This window comes from Telopea speciosissima, chromosome 10, assembly GCF_018873765.1.
Source record: "Telopea speciosissima isolate NSW1024214 ecotype Mountain lineage chromosome 10, Tspe_v1, whole genome shotgun sequence".
NCBI classification, from domain to species: domain Eukaryota; kingdom Viridiplantae; phylum Streptophyta; class Magnoliopsida; order Proteales; family Proteaceae; genus Telopea; species Telopea speciosissima.
The window spans coordinates 31,542,911-31,568,170 of record NC_057925.1 but is presented as its reverse complement, the minus strand read 5'-3'; the positions used below and the strand labels follow the sequence as shown (position 1 = coordinate 31,568,170).

Sequence of the window (25,260 nt, the reverse complement as noted above, 5' to 3'; positions counted from 1 at the left end):
TGGTGCTTCCCTTTTTATAGGTGATCCTATTAGAGTTGTCAATCTTCTTCTGAAACTCACTAATAGTTCTTTGGAAAGGAGTCAGCTCCCCTTGAATAGGAACATCAACAATACTCTTTCCCATGGTCTCCCCCTGTAAAGGACTCCCTTTCGATGAGGGGGAAACAGCCAGAGGGGGCTGGGCAGTAGTCAAGGGAGATTGGGCAGCAGTCAAAGGTGGCTGGGCAGTAGCCGTAGGAGGCTGGATTGCAGCCTCAAGTGGTTGGACAGCAGCCTCAAGAGGAGGAAGCTCAAAGGACAACATATCTTAACTAGAACTCTCTCCCTAAAGAGGTGGTGAAGAATACTAGGACACAGTCTCATGAAAAATAACATCCATACTGACCATAGTACGGCGGGAAGGGGGGTGGTAGCACTTGTAACCCTTCTGGGTTGGAGAATAACCCAAGAAAATACAACATAACCCCCTAGGTCCAAGTTTGCCTGGAGACTTGGTATCTTTAGCATAACACACAACCAAACACCTTGGGAGTAACAATAAAGGAGCAATTTCCCAACAAATCCTCAGTTGTACTACGGGAGTTAAGGACCTAGGAAGGTAGCCTATTGATGAGATAGGCCGCAGTGAGGACAACATCTCCCCAATACTGAGATGGGACATGTCTAGCAAACATCAAAGCCCTGGACACCTCTAACAAGTGGCGGTTTTTTTTCTCTGCCACAACATTCTAGGCAGGGGTATCAATACAACTGGTCTGGTGAACAATACCATGGTCAGCTAGATAGTTTTGAAATTGAGATTCTTTATACTCTGTTCCATTATCACTTCTCAATATTTTGAGAGTAGCCTGGAACTGAGTTTGGACCATTTTATGAAAATGCCGAAAACACTCAAAAAACTGATTTTTTGTGTGTAAAAGATAGACCCAAGTGTGCCTAGAGTGACAGTCAATAGAAGAAACAAACTATCGGTGACAAGAAAGAGATGTTTTACGACTAGGACTCCGAACATCAGAATGCACCAATCGAAAACAAGAACTCCTTTTATTTGATAAAGAATAAGTGGAACATGTTTGTTTGGCCAAAACACAGACCTTACAAAAAAAGTCATCCTTAGTACAAGGGGTGGCCAAACTAGGAAATAAATGTGCTAAAATTCCTAATGGAGGGTGACTTAATCTAGAGTATCATTGGTAAAGTTCAGAAGAGACCAAGGAGTTCTGAGGTAGCAGAGAAGGTAATGGTGGTGGAGAGGGACGACCATCTTCAAGCAGGTACAATCCACCATGTACTTTACCCAATCCAATCGTCTTCCCAGAGTCCAGATCTTGAAAAACACAATGGGAAGGAAAAAAAGTTATTTTGCAATTAAGATCACGAGTAATACTACTAATAGAAAGAAGATTAGTAGTAAAATTAGGAATATGTAAAACAGAGGACAAAGTAAGAGAAGAAGTACTGTTGATAATTCCTTTTCCAGATATGGAGGAAAGGGAACCCTCCGCCTTTCATTAGGTGGATTCTTGCTTGCATCTCCTCCCCTGCCTTCTCGGTTATCATTAACGGTTCCCCCACAGGGTTCTTCCACGGGAAAGCTGGTATCCTTCAAGGCTGCCCCCTTATCCCTTTCCTCTTCTCCCTGGCCCTTGAAGTCCTCTCTAGGAGCCTTCAAGCCAATACTGACCTTCACCTTATCTCCCCTCTTCCCAAAGGTAAGCACATCAATCTCACCCATCTAGCCTTTGCTGATGACCTGATGATCTTCTCCAAAGCTTCCCCTTCCTCCATCTCTAACATCATGTCCTCCCTTTACCTCTTCGAACGCCTTTCTGGGCTTCGTATCAACCTCTTCAAATCCAAACTCTTCCTCTTGAGATCCTTGATGATGCTAAAGCCAATCTGCTCCATTTAACTGGCTTCTCCCTTGGCACTCTTCCAGTCAAGTACCTCGGCCTCCTTCTCATCCCTGCCAGGCTCTCCAGCCATCACTACACCCCCATGCTTGACAATATCCGCAAATGCCTCCAACTTTGGAAAGCCAAGCTCGTCTCCCATGCGGGCAGACTTGAATGCATCAGATCGGTCCTCCAATCCTCTTACATCTATTGGTGCGGAGTTTTTGCCATTCCAAAAGCTACCTCCTTAGCTATGGAAAGACTCTTCTGCGCGTTCCTCTGGAAGGGAAAGGAAACTTCCAAATTCCTTCACCCTATCAGCTGGAAATCTATCTGCCTCCCCAAAGCTGAGGGAGGTTTGGGGATTAGGCGTATTCAGGACTCCAACACTGCGGGCATCATAAAGCTAATCTGGAAAATCTCTTCCAAGCATGATTCCATTTGGGTCCAATGGGTTTACTCCCACCTCCTAAAAAATAACTCCATCTGGACCGTCCCCATCCATCCCGATTCCTCCTACATCTGGCGCAAGATTCTCCACCTGCACCACACTGCCCTGCGAGCCATCTCTTTCTCCATTGCTGATGGTTCCTCTACCTCCATTTGGCTTGATCCATGGCACCCCCTTGGAGCTCTCTACAACCATTTTGGCCCCAGAGCTATCTATTCCTTCGGCATCCCTAAGGATGCGCCCCTTTCTTCCATCATCTCCCTTGGCTCTTGGTCCCCTCCCTCTCCCCTATCCCCATCCTCTCCTTGATCTGGCCTTCCTTCCCCCCTTACCCCCCCTCTCTATCCATTGCTGACAAAATCACTTGGCTCCCCTCCTCTATTGGCCTCTTTAGCTTCAGCTCTACTTGGAATTTTGTCCGCCCCCATGCCCCCCCTGTCCCCTTGGCACAATCTGGTTTGGTTCAAAGGTCACATCCCCCGCCATAGCTTCCTAGTCTGGAGAACCCTCAACCATTGCCTTCCCACCCAAACCTTTCTCATCCACCGCCGGATCCCTGCCAACCCGTCTTATACCCTTTGCTGGTTTGGCTCTGAAGACATCGACCACCTTTTCTTTGCTTGCCCCTTCTCCCAAATCATCTGGAAAAAAGCCCTTTTGTTCATTTGGCCCTGCAGTAGGCGACCCTTACCCTTTGCTAGAGAGTGGCTCTGGATGCTCAGGTCTTTCCCAGGAGACTCTATTTGCGACACCATAGGGAAGCTAGTCTTTGGAGCTTCGCTTTACCATATCTGGATGGAGAGAAACCTTCGGAGATGGTCTACCAAGTCTAGATCTTTCGACTTGATTTGGAAGTCCATCTCCTTTGATGTTTCTACGAAGTTGAGCTTTCTCCCCCACAAATCCTTGTTAGATTCTCCTAGGAATAGGCATATTGTTAGAGCCTGGGACCTTGATTGTGCCATTTTGCAGCCCCCACCCTAGTGGGCTTGTAGCTTTTTCTCCCCCCCCTCTTTCCCTTGTATTTCTTTCTTGCCCACCCCGGGCTTTCTTTGGTAATACATTTTTTATGCACCAAAAAAAAATAAAAAATGATGGAACAGACTAGAGGAACCGGTCATGTTATCTGTAGCTACAGAATCTATGATCCAAGGTTGGGAAGCTACAGAAGCACAGTGACCACCAAATGGAATACCTGACCGGGCAAAGTGTGAACCTGAAGGAGCAGTGGAGTTGGCAGTATCAACAGATGTAGTAGAGGTAGCAACAACGGAAGTCCTTAGCACACGTAGGAATGCCTATAGATCATCCTGGGATAGACCAATGTTAGTAGCAGGGGCTGTAGTAACAGTCTAAGTGTGATGAGCCTTGTTCTTTGGCTTTGTCTTTGTCTTGGCAGCCCTTTTTGCTTCAAAGTCAGTTGGTTTCCCATGAAGTTTCCAGCACTTCTCTTTGGTGTGGTAGGGTTTGTGAGTTGTGACAATGCGCACAAACAATAGTCCCTGTAGTAGAATCACCAAGAGAAATAGTGCCAACAGGTGCAAGAGTAGCCGGGGCAGCAGCCTTGAGGGCTGATCTGTCAGTAATAGGTGGGTGTAGCGTAGCAGCCCTATGGTTTTCCTTAGAGGACACCAAGGCATAGGATTGTTCAAGCATGGGAAAAGGCTTATGGCCTAATACTTGAACACGAATCTGGTCATAGTCCACATTTAAACCGGCCAAAAAATCATACATCCTGATCTTGTCAACATGCTTCTTATATGAAGCAATGTCAGCAACTGTAGTAGGGTGGAAATCAGAGAAGTAGTCCAGTTGTTGCCATAGACTGCGTAGAGTAGCATAATATTTGGAAACTAAGAAGTCTCCTGAGTAGTGTGGAGGACCTTCTGCCTGAGTTCATATACTTAGGCATCATTGCCAAGCTGCCCATAAGTTTCCTTGCAAGCAGCCCAAATCTGAGAGGCTGTATCAAGGAGAAGAAAATTATGTTGCAGATCTGAAGTCATAGAACCAATCAGGTAGGACATGAAATTACCATTGTTTGCAAGCCATCTTTCTTGAGCATGACCAGTCTCAGTTGGCATAACAATGGTCCCATTAATGTGACCAGTAAGGCCACGACCAGCAATGGCAAAGGTAGCAGACCGAGACCAAAGCAAGTAATTAGAACCATCCAATTTGATTGGATTAGTAAGAAAGGTATGAAATTCTGATTTGCCTTGGCCATCACCAACAGAAGTTGCAGTAGAATTGGCTGAGTCACCCATGATCATAGTAGAGAAGCCCAAATCACAGTGAAGGGCTGTTGTGAGGAAAAAACCAGTAAATACTCCAAGAGAAGTGCTGAAAATTTAAGGATAGACCTCTTTATATGCAGCAATAGATGTCCCAAAAAATCAGCAGCAACAGAGATGGCAATCCCCTAGATCGATTTTTGCAGGGTTTTGGAAAAAAACCCTGATTTGGTGAGATCGATGTAGGGGAGAAATCAGTCAAAAACTCAGCAAAAAAGGCTGAAATTGGGGTCGAGTGGTCTTCTAATGGTGCTGGATCACTCCTCCAAAAATCAGCTTCAAAAGAGAACTGAAACCCCCCAGATCGACAATTGTCAGGGTTTTTTCAAAACCCTGATTTTGGAAGAATCAATCTGAGGAAATCTTCAAAGAATGGAGACAGGAACTTGTAAAATTCTGCTGCAGGTCTTGATCTTAAAAAAGGGATTGATCTCTTATTGAGAGATGAAATCAATCCAAAAGAAAACTTGAATCTTCAAATATCGCAAGCAGGGAGGCTGCTTCCTATCGAGCAGAATTTTGTCGTTGAATGAGGTGATGGAGGGCAGCAATTGGATCTAGTGATCACCTCATCAGTGCTGCCCTATGAGAGAATGGAGAACAAAAGAGAGGAGAAGAGGAGGAGAAGAGAGAAGGAAAAGAAGTGAAGAAGAAAGGAGATCGAGAATGGGTCTGTGAAAGATCCTAGTCAAAAACCTGCTCTGATGCCATGTTAACAGGAATAAAACTAGAGTAAAGCTTGGAGGCTTGGATGATTAATGATCACCCCAGGCTCCTAATTTATATTAATGAGAATAGAGGACAGAATTAAAAGTAATCAATGTGGGACTAAACCCACATAAGAATAAAACAGTGAAAAAGGTCCAGAATACCCCCCACAGTATTCTGGCCCATATAATCCAATAGAAAGAGATGAGCAGAATGCTCTACAGCCAGGTGGCGCTAATGCTCTGTTCTGCTGCTAGGGCTTCAAATGCACTCCACGAGCTAGATATCTCCCTCCATTGATGTTGGGTTGAAGGAAATCACTCCAAAGAATGTAGTATATTTGGTGTTTCACATAATACAGCCTCTAATGGAACCCTCTACCTTACTAGGGTTCCAAGAAGAGGTGAAGAGGAACAATCTAGGCTCAGTCGACTCTCAAACTAGTGAAGAATAGGCTCTGATACCAAGTTAGTGTTTAAGCATGGATTGATACAAGTAGTATGGCAGATTTACAGTAAGGGTAGAAGAAGAAGAGAAGGGTTTGGAGAGAATACGATTATGTGTGTTGAGAGATTCTCAACACACATACTAACTTCATTAATAACTTCTAGAATTACACTGACCTCGCTAAGGAGGTAAATGGAAATAAGGAAAGAAAAGGAAAAATACAACTCAAGTCATGTCTTATAACAAGACAATGACAGAACTACCCTTATACAAAATACTAACAACTCTAACACGTAGTTCTTCATTTACGAGCAAAATTTAAAGCAAGGAAGAGTTCATGTTGAAGATCTACGAATCTTGCCTGCAGAAATTTGATGTTTATTAAAGCAACTGATGGATCTTTATTATCTATCAAAGAAAAAAAAAAAAACACATTGTGGATCTGCAAATATTTGTACAACACCAAGTTTTTAAAACCCTCGACTGGAAGATTTGCAGAGTTCAATCAGAAATCAAGCTTATTTTCCCTTCTGACCAAGTTCCTGGATAAAACAACCATAGGTTTATCCTTAAAGTGACAAGATCTCTGTAGATCTGTGTATCAGTTTCTCAAATATTTAATATCATTGATACTCTTTTGACCATCTTTTGAGTTTTTTTTTTTCCTTTTGAGATGGAGAATTTGTATTAATGCTTGTGCTTACTTTTCAATTCTTTTTGTTTTAGTATAAATCTTATTACCTTGGTAAGAAAATTACTATCTTATTGATATTACTGCATCAATCATCTGATAGGTGTGGTTGTGGTTGTTAAGGAATAACAGTTAACTTGGGAATCTTCAAAATTATGTGAATAATGCTCGCTGCCTGCAATTTTTGTCTTACAAAATTACTACTACCGTAGGAAACATTGCACACACACAAGGGAAACAATGAAGAACGACATGACTCATGTGATGCTCTGGAGCCTCCATTAGATGTGTCTGATGCCAAAGAAGTGACAGCTAAAACTCAGGGAGGCGGAACACCTAAGCAAAGCCTCTTAAAGAATTGGCCACTAATGTCAGTTATTGTTGTGTACTGTGTTTTCTCACTTTATGATATGGCCTATTCTGAGGTAATATTCAAGTTTTATATTGTGGTTATTGGAAATGGCTTGATTTGGAATCAATTGATGGTATTGTCTCTTAAATATATACTTTAACCCCTCTATGATCCCTATACAGTTTAATGGTTGTGAACATACTGTTGTTAATGATGATAAGTCCTTATACCTGTCAGTATGCAGTTTTATATGGATAGTACATAAATACTCATTACTCTGAGGCTACTATGTTGTTTGGCTGCATTTTCATGATGGAACCTGCTTGGGATCTTGGAGGCCAATTGGTTTCACAAGTGATCAGCAAACAGTTCACATTGTGTTTTTCAAGGTTTTAGAACTAGGGATCGGGCATTGGATCAGTCTCCATTGATTCCGTTTCGGATCTGATCTGAATCACCCAGGAATCGGTTGGACTCGGTCTAACTCTGTCGGAATATGTTTTATAAGAATCGAGGGTCGGTCGATTCCAATTCAAATTGCCTGATTCTGCCGATTAATAGCCAACTTGTATATCCAGTTAGAATTCTAGGTTAGATCAATTCTAGGTAAGAGAGAAGAAGTTTGCAACTAAAGGAGGAGGAGGAGAGAAGAGAAGAGAGGAAGAATAAGAGAGATTGAGAGAATCCTGTGTTTTAGGAGATTCATCTCCTAACACCTATTTACTTCATTGCAATTAACTTTAGGAATTACAAGGGCCTCCCTAGGGAGGTAAAAAGAGAAAAGACATAAAAGATAAAATTACCAACAGTTGGAGTTAAAGACAGCAAGTGAAAAAAGGGAAGATGAATGTAGGAGGTTGAAGGAGAAGAAGAATGACAGAAGAAGAGAAAATGGTGCAATGTTGTGTATTGGAGAATAGACTCCAACACGCCTATATTACTTCACTAATGAGCTAAAAGAAATTACATACACCTCCCTAGGGAGGTAAAAGGTAAAACAAAAAAAATACAATATAAGGCAATTAGTTAACTAACTAGTTCCTAAAGTACCCCTACAACATATAAACTCTAACACTCTCCCTCAAGCTGGAGAATAAATATCATGCATTCCCAGCTTGCATAATAGGGTACCAAACTGTAGAGAAGAAAGCCCTTTAGTAAAGATGTCTGCCAATTGATCACCAGTCTTCACAAAAGGGGTGCAAATGCAATCAAAGTCTATTTCCTCCTTGATGAAGTGCCTGTCCACTTCGCTGTGTTTTGTTCTGTCGTGTTGCACCGGATTGTGAGTAATGCTTATGGCTGCCTTGCTATCACAATAGAGCTGCATAGGATCATTAGTATCAAACCCCAACTCTTGAACCAATCGTTTCAACCATATAAGTTCACAAAGTCCATGAGCCATTGCCCTGAACTCTGCCTTTGTACTAGACCTAGCTACTATAGGTTGTTTCTTGCTTCTCAATGTGACTGAATTACCACCAACAAATGTGCAATAGCCAGATGTAGATCTTCTGTCTAAGATGGATCCATCCCAATCAACATCGGTGAAGTCCTTTATCCTCGGGTGATTATGTCTGGCATCAATAGTCCTTTCCCTGGTGAGGACTTCAAGTATCTAAGGATACGATATACAACATCCAAGTGCCCACACTTGGGGGCATGCATAAACTGGCTCACAACTCCCACTGCATAAGAAATATCTAGGCGAGTCATAGATAGGTAGATGAGTTTCCTCACTAATCTCTGGTACTTCCCTGCATCAACAAGAGAGGGACAACAATCTTCTCCTAGTTTGTGATTTTGCTCAATAGGAGAACTTGCAGATTGCAGCCTAACATCCCTGTCTCTGTCAGCAAATGAAGAACAAACTTCCGTTGACATATGTTGATTCCTCTCTTGGTCCTTGATACTTCAATGCCTAAGAAATACTTCAAGGGACCTAGATCTTTGATTTCAAATTGTTGAGCTAAGTAGATTTTCAGTTTATCTATCTCAGCTATTTCATCTCCAGTGACTACAATATCATCAACATAGACAATGAGGGTTGTGATAGTACCATTGCCCTGTCTGGTAAAGAGAGTATGGTCAGCTTGACTCTGGGAATATCCATTCTTCAGAATAGCCTGTCGGAAGTGCTCAAACCATGCCTTTGGTGACTATTTGAGTCCATATAGTGCCTTCTTGAGGAGATACATTTTCCCTTCAGCTGAAGGTATTTTGAAGCCTGGTGGGGTTTGCATGTACACTTCTTCCAAGTCACTATGAAGAAAGGCATTATTCACATCTAACTAATATAATGGCCAATCTTTATTGGTAGCCAATGATAAAAGAACTCTTATAGAGTTGTGCTTAGCCACAGGAGCAAATGTCTCCTGATAGTCAATCCCATAGACTTGACTGTACCCCTTGGCCGCCAACCTTGCTTTGTATCTCTCAACAGTACCATCAAATTTATAGTTGATTGTGTAGACCCATCTGCATCCAACTGGGACACGTCCCTTGGGAAGATCCACCAATTGCCAAATACCATTCGTTTCAAGGGCCATCATCTCCTCAGACATAGCTTATCTCCACTTTGGGTCAGACATAACTTTAGTAACATTCCTGGGAATAGAAGCAGTAGAGACAGCAACAATAAAGGTAAGACCTGTAGGAGAAAGAGCATCATAGGAAACAAATTGGGCTATAGGATTAGTACAAGCTCTTTTCCCTTTTCTAACAACAATAGGAAAGTCTAAATCAGATGGAGGAGAAGGGATGTCACCTGATTGTGGAGAATGAATCTCAGGATGTGGATCTGGATCTGGATCCAAAGAGGACTCTTGGCAAGTCTTCTTTCCTTCATTATGCAAGCCTTCACCCCGTTTGTACTTAATGTTGTAATTCTTCTCTTTATCAGATCCACTTTCAATAATGTGGTAATCCTCCTCCTTACCAGAACCACTTTCAACAACCAACTCTGTATTCACATCCACATCCATAGTCCTGTGCTTTTCAATGTCAAGCATAACGGGAGAGATAGGAGAGATAGGTAGAGGATAATGAAGGAAATCAGCAGCTTGTTCACTTCTACAATTCTCCTCTTGAAGAGGATGTTGAGAAGGAGCAAAGAAAGGGACAGACTCAAGGAAGGTGGCATCTTTGGAGATTAGGCACTTTCAAGAAGAAGGGTGATAGCACTTGTAACCCTTGGTAGTAGAAGAGTACCTAAGAAAGAGACACTTGACAGAATCATGGAATGAAAAAGTTTACTGGTTTGATTGCTCTGATACCATGTTGCAATACCAGAATATAAAAACCAGTAGAAGAGAGAAGAAGAGATGAAGGAGAGAAGGGAAGCTGCTGAGAGAACTCACAGCTGATACCCATTTCACTCACACAGTTCTTATTTATAATTTAGAAGGAGAGAAGAATACAAGACTTTCCTAATTAGTTTAGGAAAAACATAGAAAGACAATTATCTCGTAGGAAAATAGAAACTAAACTGCAGGAACTAAAAAGGAAACATATCCACGATAGAGGGACTCCCTCTATCGTGGTTTACATAATAAGGGCCACAAGGCCCACAATAACTTTAACACTCCCCCTCAAGCTGGAGCATATAGATCACATACATACCATAGTATATACACATGACCGTAGTGTATTATAATTCAATGAAAAGTAATAAAATAATATGCCTTGCATTGTAATAATATAAAATGCTATGTTACTCACTTAAATAATATATGATATTACACTTTCCAATAAAAAAAAGAAGAAAAATAATTAAAACATAATATAATACATTAATATAACTCGTATTCTCAATGCCATTGCCCATGCTGGAAATTACAACCATGCCACTGCTCATTTATATTAATAAAATAATACAAAAACATCATTATAATAATAATAAAACAGTAATGCACACCCACTATAATGCAAATATTATTAAAATATTCACAAAGACATTAAATATTTAAGAATATCTAAATAATAATAAAATAATCATGACATACATGCAGGGTGTTACAGTGCTACTACTATATAACCTTGGTTATGTGGTCAAAATTAATTTAAAGTATTAAAAAGAGTCCTCAATTCTATATTTTGAGATTTGCAGAATCGATTGGTCTTAGGAGTCGGGTCATAACATCCACAACTGTATCATGTAACATAGATTACCAGTTTCCATGCTTCTGCATTCATAAATTGGCTATAATTGATAACCAGTATTTTATTCTACAGATCTTTTCTTTATGGGCTGTCAGTCCAAGAAAGCTTGGGGGATTGAGTTATTCAACTGATGATGTTGGTGAAATTCTTTCAATCTCAGGTATATTATAGACAAAGTTCTATGCCTATTGTCATTTGGAATCGTGTTCAAATTTCTGTTGTGCCTTGCTATTGACTCAAAATGATTTGCTCATAATTTATATTAGATTCCAATTCGTGTCCATATCCTTGTGTTTTTAGCAAACATGACATGGTTTTCTTATCTCAAAATAGAAAATATTGCATCATGCTGAGTTTTTCATTTAAAAAAAGAAACAGAAACCTTTGTAAAGGACTAAAATTTTCCCCAGTATAAATTTTTTTGCAGAACAAACTTTCTGTGCATCATTGGGTGTTGCTATTGTCATATTCTCAAATTACATATATTAATTATCTCATCAAGTTGCCTTGTGCCTCAGCAGTCAATCCTTTTGATTTTCTTCACAAGCATTTAAGCTCACCTCATTGGAAATGGCGAGAGAAAACTAAGTTATTTAAAGTAGTTGGTCAGTGCTAGTTGTATGGTTCAAATGGTTAAATAGAGACTTCAAAATGAAGTTTTGGTTATGAAACTAGGAATTGTCAGGGTAACATCGTTCAAATGGTTAAATAGAGACTTCAAAATGAAGTTTTGGTTATGAACTAGGAATTGTCAGGGTAACATTTAGTTAAACTATAATATCTGTATTTTGCTCCGGAAAATCATTTTCTGCACTGATGCATGTATGTTTTTTTTATGTATGCCTTTCCCTATTATTATTACATGTACTGACCAGTAACATGACTATTAGGCTTTGGGCTTCTTGTCTTTCAACTATTCCTATATCCATTGGTTGTGAAGGTGTATGGTGTTATAAATGTATGTCGTGTTGCAGCGGTATGCATCTGACACCATCTCTTGTAAATTGATCTTAGTCTCGCATGAATGATATTTTCTTTTAGTGTTGGAAAAAGATGTTGACATCTGTTCTGTTGATCCTTCTTTTTCAAGGTCTTATCAATATTTTTGCTGTCAAGTTACCCCTTTATAGCTAAGCTATCTGGGTTCAGCCTTGCTCTGTTGATAAATTGTGCATCTATATTGAAGAACATCCTCTCTGTAAGTACAAATTCTATTCCTCTATTCAGAGAATGAAAAACAAAATGAAAAGGATTTCTAAATGGGTAATTCATATCCTTTCATTGTTTGATGGATAACACCCTTGAACAACTTGAAGGGATGATGTAGCCACACAGTCCATCAGCGGACATCCATCTGTTTTGGTCACATATTGTTTTTTGATGAATAAATATCAATACTGTAACGCCCCCGAAACAACCCTAGCGGTTTTGGGATATTTACGGTCCACAGGATCTCAAGTTAAATGATATGAACTGGAGCAGAACCAAAGATAGATACGTTAATATTAAATGTTTTAAAGTTGTTCCATTAATATTAAATGTTTTAAAGTTGCTGAAATGAAAATTACATCCCTGAAAATTCAAACCATAATTAAAAGTCTAATTCCAAATTATATAAAGCCTAAAAAATAACTCAAGTCTTAAATCATAAAAGTCTTAAATCCAAAGTTTAAAGTAGCCAAAGATAGTTAATATAAATGTTCATCCTCCTCATCATGAGTAAAGTCCTCAACGTCCTCATATGCGTAGTCATATCTCCAAACTCCGTTATATCTGAAATGTGGTGAGGGTAAGCTTCGGGAAAAGCTTAGCAAGTACAATACATGATTCTATAGGTATAAAAAATAATCATGCAAACAAGTCCAAAAGACATACATATAATGTAAGATATCTAGTATCCTATTAGGAAAATGTACATCACCATAATCATAGCGTATCATCAAACAGATAAGCCAAGATGGTAATGCTCATCAAAACAGCGATAAAGACAGTAAATAAATAAATGCTGAAAGTAAAAACAGAAGATAGTATTTACGTCTCTCATATAAAATCGACTAGTAGAGCGATCATAATCACAATACAACATCATGGGAAGATGGACAGCAACACCAATGTCTTGCAACAATCATTTAAGCCATAACAATTCACAGATTCCTTATGCCATGGCACAGAACTCTGCTTCAGCATTGGATCGTGCCCCAACATTTTCCTTCTTGCTACGCCATGTGACAAGATTCCCACCCACAAAAGAGCAAATCCAGAGATGGATTTTCTGTCTGTAGAGCCAACCCAATCAGCATCAGTGTAAGCTTCAACCTTTAGATGACCATTGGGAGATAAAAGTATTCCCTTTCCTGGAGCAGACTTCAAATAACGCATGATGCGAAGAACTACCTCCATATGAGAGGAATAAGGATCATGCATAAACTAGCACACTAGACTAACTGTAATAGCTATATTTGGCCGTGTATGAGAGAGGTAGATTAGCTTGCCAACCAATCATTGATAGCAACCTTTGTCAATTGGTTCACCTTCTTTCTCCTAGAGCCTTGCAGTAGCTTCCATAGGAGTATTTGCAGGATGACATCCTAACATCCCTGTCTCAGACAACAGATCTAGGATATATTTCCTCTGAGAAAGGAAGATGCCCTTTGAAGATTGAGCAACTTCTATCCCTAGAAAATATTTTAGAGTTCCCAGATCCTTTATTTCAAACTCACGGCCAAGGAAGTGCTTCAATTTCTTGATCTCATCACCATCATTTCCGGTTACCACAATATCATCAACATAGGCTATGAGAATAGTTACCTTAGCACCAACTCGCTTGATGAACAATGTATGATCAACATTGCTTTGCTTATATCCCACTGAAACCATAGCCTTGTGTAACTTGCCGAACCAAGCTCTAGGTGCCTGCTTCAACCCATAAAGAGTGCGCTTCAATTTATAGACCTTGCCCTTGGTCTTATCATCAGAGAAGCCTGGTGGAATGTCCATATCTACCTCTTCCTCTAGCTCTCCATGGAGGAAGACATTCTTCATATCCAACTGCTGAAGATCCCACTCAAGATTTACAGGACAGGACAATAATACTCTTACAATATTAAGTTTCGGCACTGGTGCAAAGGTCTCCTGATAGTCAACCCCATAAGTCTGGGTAAAGCCCTTTGCAACCAGGCATGCCTTATATCGATCCATAGTCTCATCAACCTTCTGTTTGACCACAAACACCCATTTACATCCCATTGGTTGTTTCCTTGGAGGAAGAGCTACAAGATCCCAAATATTTTTTTTTTTCAATGCCCTCATTTCTTTCAACGTTGCTGCCTTCCACTTTCCATCTGTATAAGCTTCCTGCCAATTTTTAGGAATGGAAACAGAAGAAAGAGAAGACACATGTGCAGAAGGATAGAGAGAGAGAACTATAAGAAACAAAGCGAGAAATGGGATGTTGAGTGCAAGTCCTAGTACCTTTGCAATGACCAATAGGTAGGTCGGAAGGAGAAATCTTACCAGGAGAAGTAGGGTTTGGATTCAGAGACGGCAATTGGATGGGTGCTGGTGCTATAGTGGATTGAAGCTGCCCTTTTCTGGAACATGCTTTTTGATAGGTTAAAATGTTGGAGTTGTTAATCCTCTTCTGAAATGTACCAATGGTTCTCTGAACTGGAGTCAACTCCACCTGAGCAAGAGCTTCACCATCATCATTTTCCTGGAGTCAACTCCACCTGAGCAAGAGCTTCACCATCATCATTTTCCTGGAGTCAACTCCACCTGAGCAAGAGCTTCACCATCATCATTTTCCATGTCTCCCCCTAAAAATGCATAACTTCTTTTATTTGAACTAAAATAAGTTGAACGTGTCTGTTTGGCCAGAACATAAGCCTCACAATAGAATTCATCTTTATTACAACCCTTGACTAAAACAGGAAACAAATAAGATAAAGTTCCTAATGGGGGATGACCTAATCTAGAGTGCCATTGGTAAAGTTCGGAAGAGACTAATGAGTTTTGGTGGGGATGGAGAAGGATGACCATCATCAAGCAGGTACAATCCACTTTGCACTTTACCACATCCAATCGTCTTCCTTGGACCAGATCCTGAAAAACACAGTAAGAAGGGAAAAAGATTACTTTGCAATTAAGATCACGTGTAAGACTACTCATGGAGAGAAGATTAGTTAATAAAATTAGGAATGTGTAAAACCAAAGACAAGTTAAGGGAAGAGGCGCAATTAATGGATCCTTTTCCAGAGATGGAAGAAAGGGACCCATTAGTTACCCTGACTTTGTCCTTCCCAGAAGTAGGAGAATAACGATGAAAAAGACTTGAAGATCCAGTCATGTGATCTGTAGCATTAAAATCTATGATTCAAGGTTGGGATGCTATAGAAGGACAGTGACCACCAAATGGGATACTTGATTGAGCAAAATATGAATCGGAAGGAGCAGAGGAATTGGCAGTAGCTGATGTAGTAGAAGCGGCAGCAGCGGAAGTCTTTAGTACCATTAGGAACTATTAGAACAGGGGCTGTCACTAGCCTTTGTTTCAGCTCTTTAAAGCTTTTCTCATAGGCCTCAGTCCATTCATACTTGACACCTTTCTTTGTCAGCTGGGTCATAGGCATTGCTATTTTAGAAAAGTTTTCTATGGACTTTCTGTAAGACCCAGCTAGCCCTAGGAAGCTTCTTATTTCTGTCACAGTCTTGGGTATTTCCTAGTTCACTATTGCTTCCACCTTGCCTGGATCTACTTCAATTCCTTTAGCTGAAACAATATAGCCTAGAAATCCAACTTGAGGTAGCCAAAATTCGCATTTGTTGAATTTTGCATATAACTGCTTCTCCCTCAGTCTTTGCATCACGAATCTCAATTGCTCGGAGTGCTCTTCCTCATTCCTGGAGTGAATCAAGATGTCATCAATGAACACAATAACAAATTTATCCAAGACATCGTGAAAAAATCTATTCATTAGATTCATAAAGGCTGTCGGTGCATTCGTAAGGCCAAAAGGCGTCACTAGGAATTCGTAATGCCCATATCGAGTCCGAAAGGCTGTCTTATTGATGTCACCTTCCCTAACTCGAAGTTGATGGTATCTAGACCTGAGATCGATCTTCGAGAACACCCTTGCGCCTTGTAGTTGGTCAAAGAGGTCATCAATTCTTGGTAATGGATACCTATTTTTAATTGTCAACTTGTTTAGCTCCCGATATTCTATGCACATTCGCATGCTTCTATCCTTCTTCTTAACAAATAATACCGGTGCACCCCAAGGGGAAACACTTGGCCTTATAAACCCCTTATTTAGCAAATCTTGCAGTTGAGCTTGTAATTCCTTCAATTCCCTTGGCGCCATTCTATAAGGCGCTTTGGACACTGGTGCCGCTTCAGGAAGCAAATCAATTACGAACTTAGTTTACCTTGGTGGGGGTTGTCAAGTCGTCAGGGAAAACATCAGGAAACTCCCTTACAATAGGAATTTCTGACATAGGCCTAACCTTGGTCTCTGTATCCATCACTGAGATAAGGTATCCTTGGCAACCTTTGTTTAGCAACTTCTTCATCTGAAGTGCCGATATAATTGTCTTCGTTGGCTTCTTCTTCTTGTCACCCAATAGGAATTTCCGACATAGGCCTAACCTTGGTCTCTGTATCCATCACTGAGATAAGGTATCCCTGGCAACCTTTGTTAAGCAACTTCTTCATCTGAAGTGCCAATATAATTGTCTTCGTTGGCTTCCTCTTCTTGTCACCCACAAAAACAAATCCCTTTTCACCTCTAGGCTTGAACACAATCTTCCTCTCTGCACAAAGCACATTTGCTTTGTATGCCGCCAATCAATCCATACCTAATATGATGTCAAAGTTAGTCATATCGAGTTGACTTAAATGTCCTATCATTTCTAGGATAGCAATCCTTAGTGGGCATGGCTCAAATACTGTGCTTAGTTCTATCACTGACCCTATGGTTGTGCTAACTGCCAAGCCACTCGCCAAACTCTTTGGCAAAATCCCTATTCTCTTTGAGAAAGATGGAGATATAAAGGAATGCGTGGCTCCGGTGCCAAACAGTGAATACGCGGGCGATGCATAGAGAAGAATGGTACCTAAACACCAAAGACTTAATGAATGCATATGCATGTTACCAAATAATGAGTACATGGAAGATGCATAGGCAGATGATTCCTGTGACAACTGTCTGGCTTGCCTCACCTTCCCCAGCGGAGATGGAGAAAATTCTACCTTGAGGCTGGTTCCCCTGTTGTCGATAAGGAAGTGGGGGTCTCCGATTGTAGTAGGTCCTTGAGTAGTAGTCCGCCTGGCCACAATTGTAGCACTTGATTTCTTTACTGGCCACAGGTACTGATGCTTCTACATCCTTGGTGTTAGGGTTTGTATACACAGGCTTGGGGGTTGATGGTTCTGTACCCACCTTTTGAGGCTGAGAAGAGGCTGAACTATAGTAGATTGGCTTACGGAACTTGCTATACCCCCTAGCTGCAAAAGGTACAGACCTCTTGCCAGACCCTTGGTTTGCCAGAAAAGTATCTCTCTGCTTATCTTCAATTCTCTTGGCTAGCTATACCACTTCAGAATAGTCTTGAGCCTTATGTGTTATCATTACTGTAGCAATGGATGGCCTCAGACCATCTTCAAACTTCTGTGCCTTGGCTTCATCAGTGTTCAGGTAAGGAGGGGCGAAGAAAAAGAGCTCCTCAAACTTCTGTTGGTATTCTAACACAGACTTGGGTCCTTGAGTCAGCTCCATAAGCTCGATTTCCTTCTTCTTTCTTACACTGCTTAGAAAATAGTTGCCAAAGAAAGCTTCCTTGAAGATCTCCCAAGTCAAAATGGGATGGGCAGCAGCCAGAATAGGCTTGGTGATCTGCCACCATGCTTCTGCTTCCTGTTGGAGCTTGTATCTAGCACATGTAATCTTCTGCTCTTCAGTGCAGCCCAAGAACTCAAAAGCATTCTCTATTTCGTTGACCCATTTGACTGGTAGTAAGGAGTCTTTAGAAATTCCAGCAAAGGTAAGTGGCTGGATCTTTAAGAACCTTTCCATCAAATGGCCATTTGCATCATTGGCGGGTGCATCAGGGGCTGCAGGGGCCATTGGTGGAATAGGGGCAGCAAGAGCAGCAGGAGCAGTAGGGGCTGCTTGAAGGTCCTACATAGACCTCATGGCAATTTGAAGTTGGTTGGCCATGGTGGTCATAAACTGCTGCATCTGCTGTTGCTGACGGTTCATCATGTTATCCACAATGGTGGTAACATCTTAGGCTGTGAGGCTTGGAGGATTTTCATGCGTATCCTCCCTTGGCTGATCAACATTTGTGGGATTGGAAGTGGAGGCCGCATTAGTACGTCCTCGGGTGTTCATCCGTTGATAAGTGTTCGGATGCTGTCCTACCATAATTGATCAACTGGGGAAAGAATCAAACTATTAGCATTTAAAACAATAGTTTTATATGCATCAATAACATTAAAGTATGGATGCAATAACTTGTACTTGGGTTAAGCAAAAACATACATTAGAATGCCCTATCTAAAGCATTGGACTTGGTCCGCTCGTCGATTAAGTATGCTTTCGATGCGGGTAGTATGAAATTGAAGGTATTCCACCCTTCATTCGATGACATTGATGTCTCTAGTCATTAACGTTTGGTTGTTTCATAGCAAGGATTGGAGATACTGTCATTGATGATCAATTCAAGGTTACAATTCAATTCATCAATGCTTTCATCGTTATAATCATATTCTCCGACTGGCCTCAGCATATAACTCATTTGAGTCACGACGATGTATCACGCTAACATTTCCAAATCCTATATAAAACATTACATTATAATAAAATCTCTATTTCCCTAGTATATATATAAGCAATATGATTACAGGGATCATCCATCAACTCATCAAATCGACATACAAGTGTACAACTTTTCATTTAATCATGCATTTATGTCGTTCCCTAACTTATATTTATTTTATTTTATTTTACCAATATAGATTTTATATATATTGTATAACATAGTATTTTAATTTAATTTAATTTAAATTTTTTATTTACTGTTTAGCCCACCAGATTCAGACCCTTGGCCCATCGGTCCACCGTAGGGCTTCACAGTAGCATCCTTAAAATTTTTAGACCATCGGATTCAAGGCATTGGATTCAGCCACCGGGTCAACCAGTCGACCGGTTGGCGATACAGTATGGTCTTTAAATAAAATCGAGTCTTCATTCTAATTTTTCCAGCTTTTGGTCGTTCCCTCTCTAAGCCCTCCAACTCTCCCAAAAACTCTCCTAGGGGTCTTCTAACACATTTTGGGGCATTCAATCACAAGATTCACTCATCAAATCTTCAAGTAAGTGTTCTAATCCCTAATCTCCAAAGATTAAACTCCTATCATTGTCCTAACTTATTCTTTTCTTTTAAAAAGAATGGATGTTTGCTTATGGTTACCTACTCTTTCGGAGGTTTTCTCCCCTTTTTCTTTTAGTTATCCACCTTTTGCCTGTCATGCTATCCTCCTCTCTTTCTTTCTCATTCTTATCATTCTCAACTACTTTCAAGCTCTTTTTTTTTTTTTTTTTGATAGATAGGGGGGATGTAGGATGTGAACCAGGAGGCTTGAACTCAAGACCTCCTGGTAGCAATGGGTCTTTACGCACTACTGGCTACCAAGTGCACTAGGCACTTGACCACTACTTTCAAGCTCTTCATTGTACAAAGTACAAAACTGTGCATACCACGTGTTTGTAGAAATGCTCATATGGACTTTTCTAGTTCATTTCTTGTTTATTTTGGAATCTAACATACTCCTATTACATGTAATACCATTCTTTCAATTTTCTTTTCCATTCCTTTCGTTTTTTATTGATTTTCTCATATCTTTCACTTCTTACCCTAAATGTGTAGTAAACTATGCATAACAAGTGTTTGTAAAAATGTTTGTTTGGTCTTTCTTAGAAATTTTCTTGTCTAATTGGATCCTTAGACTCCACTAGGCTTGCTAAGACTCCCTAGTGTTTCTCTGTATGCATTTGACATCTACTCTTCCCTAAATTCTTCATGTAAGTGATTTAAACTCTAATTCTCTCAAATCTCATCCCATCTCATGATCATGACCTAGTTTTCTTGTCTTTTCTTAAGTTCTAATGTAATGTAATAATCTCTTTAGTATTTCTTAAACATTGGTTCTATTCTTTATTTTTGTTTACCCATTTCAAGCATGCATCACTACCCTCCTCTCTTTGTTTCTCTTTTTCAAAATTCCTACCCTCTCTTATGCTCTTTATTACACAAAGCATAAAAGTGTGCATACCACATATTTGTGAATATGCCCAAATGGACCTTTTTACCTTATTACTTGTTTCTTTTAAAATCCAATACACTTCTAATGCATGTAGTCGGTATTCTCCTATCTTCCTTTCTCATTTCTTTCATTCTCTTGATTTTCTCTTATATTTTATTTCTCCTCCTATTGATACACAAAAAATGTGCTTACAATGTGTTTGTAAGAATGCATAAATGAATCCCCTTGACTATTCTTGTTTAATTTGGAAATTCATGTTCTCTAAACCTTCCTAAGGCTTCCTATATGTTACCTAACTGTTCTTTTATATGCAATTACTTATATTTTCCTAAACTTGTATTTCTTAAGTGACCCAATACACTTATATATATATATATATATATATATATATATATTTAAAGTTGCTGTCCTAATTTCTTGTTTTCTAAATCTTTTGCAGCCCTCTTATTACCATGGCTGTAGCTAGAGGACGTGGAGGAGGGAGGCGTGGTGGTAGGGGAAGAGGTACCCCCTCACTTGTAGCCGAGTTCGAACCTATGTTCTTTCGAAATGCCATTGAGGAAGAAAGATATGGGCAGTGGTTCATGGGTAGGACAGTAGAAGAAGAACGCGGGGTGGTTCTGGCAGACTTGACTGCATACAAACTCCAAGAGAGGTTCGAAGGCTTGGATTAGCTCCCTATGGTTCAGCCGGACAGCTCGTGTTACCCCCGGTTGGTTCGGCTTTTCTACAGCAACCTTGCCTACCAACATGAGGGGTAGGACTTTATCGTGAATAGTTATGTGAAGGGCCGGGAAATTTCCTTCAATACTGCTCAACTGGCTACATTGTTGGAGATATCCAACGAGGTTGAGAGGAGATACTGTTCTCTAAGGACGGAGACATCCGAGTTCCTCTCAGTTATAGAGAGAAAATGGTTATTTTCTGTGCTCACCAATGGAGCATCTTATGAGAGGGTGTTGTTAGAGTTGGAATTCATACCCTCCGCTCGTGTGCTTTCGAGGATATGTGGTCACAACATCGCCTTGAAGGTAGGCCATCCCATCGAGTTCTCATCCATGCAGATTCTCACCACTTATTGCCTATACACGGGTTATTAGATATGCTTGCCCTATGCAATCATGCGCACCATGGCACATCTTCACGACAATCTCGGGCATTGAAACTTACTCTTTGGAAGGTTGCTCACCATGATCTTTAGTCGGTGTGGTGTCCGACTCATAGACGAGGAGCCTTCGACAAAAAGGGTGGTGAATATTAATCAGATCACTCTTCTCAAGAGGCATATTTAGCTTCCACCATTTTCTCCAGAGCTTGATCACCCAGATTGCATTGAGTTAGCACAGTCCATGGGGGCAGAGGGGGCTACAGGGGGAGGTCCCGTTGAGGAGAGAGTAGAGGATGTGCATATGGAGATGCCTGGTGATTTCCCTATAGGCTCTCAGCCCACAGTTTCATTCTGACACCCCGGTACTTCTTCTTCTTCGGCTACCCCGCACATTCCAGGTGATGACACCACTTGGGGACAGTTGTTTAGTTGCCTCGACTCTTTGGAGAGGACTTTGGCGCGAGGATTTACGAGTATGAGGCACGATCTTACCCAAATTTGCGCCCGAGTGGGCGCCGTAGAGATGGAGTTGGGCCAATGGAGATCTTACTTCTCAGGACAGGCACCACCACCACCACCACCATAGTAACGATGATCTGTTGGCTTCCTTTTTCTTTGGCTGTTTCTACTTTTAGCCATTCTGTTTCCCCCCTTTTCTGTAAAGGCTATGTACTCTTTCCCGTGTTATCTAACGGATGTAACCCAATCAGTACATGTTGCTGAAATTTTGTATCTAACTTTCGGAATATATGCGTAATAGTTTATATTTTCCTTGTTTCACATCATATTACATTTTACACTCCAGAATTTTTGTTACTTATAGTTTTAAGTTGAAGCTTTTATTTCATCCTAGAGTAGACTCATCTTCAGGTCAATGAGTCTTACGATGCTATTGCATTATGAATTAGACTGTAAATAGGAGTAAAGCACAGTCGCTCTGATACCACTCAATTGTCACACCCCGGCCCGGATAAGGGCATGGTGTGACTAGATGCCAACTGACACCCAACCAACCTCAAGGATCACAAGTATAGTACTCCCATTCGCAGTTTATCATAACACAGTTATCAAAACGCAGCAGAAAAGAATAAATAATAATGATAACAACAATAAATAAGAAGATTTGAGTGATAAACTTGATATTTATATAGATTGAAACCTGTGTATTACAATTAAACAGTTCTTACAAAAGTAACATAAGTCAAAAGTAAAACTAGCTATAAGTTTCACTATACAAAAACAATATATAAACACAAAAGAACATAGGGTGCTCCGTCATGCCAGATCACAGGAACGCGCACGCATCATATACGCACATTGTGCACTTCAATCTCCTGCACCACACGACCTTCATTGGTGTGGAAGTTTGAAGCAACATCAGATCCAACTTCTGATTTCTCAGAACCAACATACCATCTGAAAAAAAAGGGATAACCACAGGGGCGAGCTCCACCCATGCAGATGCAAATAGTCCATGATGCATGTCTTAAAGCTAAGCATGCAACTAGCAACAGATCTAGGTCTCATGAGGTTTAAGTGCTACTGTAGTAGTTATGATATTCTCAGCCCCGGAAACACAAAGCATACATCGGTCACCCGAGAATACTACTCTACTACGGTGAAAACCCGCTAGTTCTAGAATTTACACATCAGACCCCAGCGGACCCTCAATGTTAACTCTACTGTTTGTTCCCATTCTAGTAGTACTCTTCAGACCTTGGGACAGTGAATGGCATTCTGGAATTACCCTTTAGACCTACCACGGGTTATCCAACACCTCACCCCTGTTGGCAAGGGTCGTAGCACTGAGTTTATGATAGCCTAACCATATGCATTTCTAATATAGATGACATATGAAGCAGTAGATAGTATAGTAAGCAGTTCTAGCATCATTTGTCAAACACATCAATATAGATCACAGTAAAAGTATGCAAATGCAATATGAAATGATAACCTACAACATGCATTCATCTAATGCAAAAGAAAAGCTATAAAACTACCTGATTAATACCTCTATAATGATGTATGTCAATGGAAGCCAGCATAAACAGAAAATTAAAGAAAGAAAACACTCTCAAAATAAGTCAAAATCCCTTACCTTGAGTTGGATATGAACGCAACCAAGTAGGTGATCCAACTCCCAATTGACCTCACCAAAAGGAAACTTACAGTCCTAAACGAGCAGTAGCTAACATGTATTAGGCACTAGGTAAGCCTAGGACAAAGCCTAAACCAAGTAGGTTCCAAGCTGAGACACCAAGGATGAACCAGATTCAGACCAGCCCTGAATCCGGTCGGCCGTAAGGGTCGCAAGCATGAATCTGGTGGGTGTTGCAGAGCCTGGATTTGAGACTCCAATTCATGGATCTTGACATGCACAGTCTAAAATTACCAAAATTGGTTAAGGGGGGAAGGAGAGTACACTAAATGGGTCAATTCAACCCATTTGCATGTTGGGTTTGGGACCTTGACATCAAAAGCCCTAATTTTCTAGATTTGGGATGGCTTGGGTTACAAACTCAGAAAAATTAAAGGAGAAGAGAAGAAATAGGGGAAAACAGAATTGATTGAATCACCTACCTAAGTTTGAGATGGAGAAGATGGTGGCACACCACTGGAATGTACCTCTTCTAAGTTTCCCCCAACTCCAATTGCCAAGATCTTGAAGCCCTAGGTCTGCTTCTCTTTTCTTCTCTTTCTCTTTCTTTTCTCCTTAGAGCAGAAAACGATTTCAGCTTTGGGTTAGAAACGAATCCTAAGCTAAGTATGGCTTATATTGGAAGGCTATACTAAAGGCTGTTTGGTTTGGGTTTAGTAAAATCAGTTTTGGGAATGTGTTTCCTTAAACTAATTCAAAGGCATTTAACTACCTAAAATCTTATGGTTAAATCACGGGAATGATGTTAATGTAGTCCTATATAGGCAAGGCCTAATAGGAGCCAGGTAAGATCAGAGTTCTCAAACTGTTTGCTAATTAGGCAGATTTGGGGCTGTTTAGGGTAAAACTAGGATTAGGGTTGGATATTGGGAAAGGGATTTATAGGGTATTAATGGGCAGGTATAGAGGGCTATTATGGTATAAAAATAATAGGGTTTGGATGAGTTTTGAAATTCTGCAATTTTGGGCAGAATTGAATTTTAGGTCAAAATTAGGGTTAAGTTAGGTTTAGGTTAGGGTTGTCTTATATAGTAATGATAGGCCGGTGCAGGGAAGTCTAATGGTATAGGTTTTATGATATTTGAGTGAAGGGAAGTAGGTTAGATGAGTTGGACAGCAAGATAAGGTTATTGGAGACAATTCCTAATGGAGGTAGGCGTAGGGGATTCTAGGGTTTAGGGTGGTGGGGGTTTGATGAAACTTGGATCGAGTGTCAATAATGATGTAAGGGATGTATGCTGAAAGTTTGGTTTGAAACTAATGGACAGATTTGAAGTTATGGAGGAATCCTAGTTAGGGTAGGAGTGAGAAGAAGAAGGTTTAAACAGAGTTCTGGTTCAAACTTACTGGATTTGAAGAGATCTTCAATGGCAGCAGCTTTGAAGATGAACAATGGGGTCTCTCGATCTACAAGATGCAAGGAGATAAGTAGCTGCCCTCCCGATCTTCACGATGCAAGGAGTCGATTGGAGATCCACCAATCCCTTCACCTTGATATTACTCACAAGGCACAGTCACGATGGAGCAAAGGCAGCAACAAAGGCAGCAAGCATAAAGCTGAGTTTTTATTAATCAAAATTCGTATGTAATGCTGGCCTCCCTTACAAACTTATATAGAAGACTCAAAAATATACTTAAACACTAAAAAGGAATGGCCTAACCTTATCCCTAAG

At 40.5% G+C, this 25,260-nt stretch overlaps 1 protein-coding gene across 2 annotated transcripts in view; it reads left to right on the top strand.

Moving 5' to 3' along the window:
- LOC122643963 (protein ZINC INDUCED FACILITATOR-LIKE 1-like) overlaps nucleotides 1-25,260 on the top strand; it is a 127,646-nt gene that overhangs the window by 61,162 nt on the left and 41,224 nt on the right. For both annotated transcript variants that reach the window (XM_043837543.1, XM_043837544.1), the window contains exons 10-13: nucleotides 6,699-6,911; nucleotides 11,072-11,159; nucleotides 11,890-11,975; nucleotides 12,090-12,197. In XM_043837543.1, coding sequence (XP_043693478.1) covers nucleotides 6,699-6,911; nucleotides 11,072-11,159; nucleotides 11,890-11,975; nucleotides 12,090-12,197 — 495 coding nt within the window. The remainder of the gene's footprint in view (nucleotides 1-6,698; nucleotides 6,912-11,071; nucleotides 11,160-11,889; nucleotides 11,976-12,089; nucleotides 12,198-25,260) is intronic.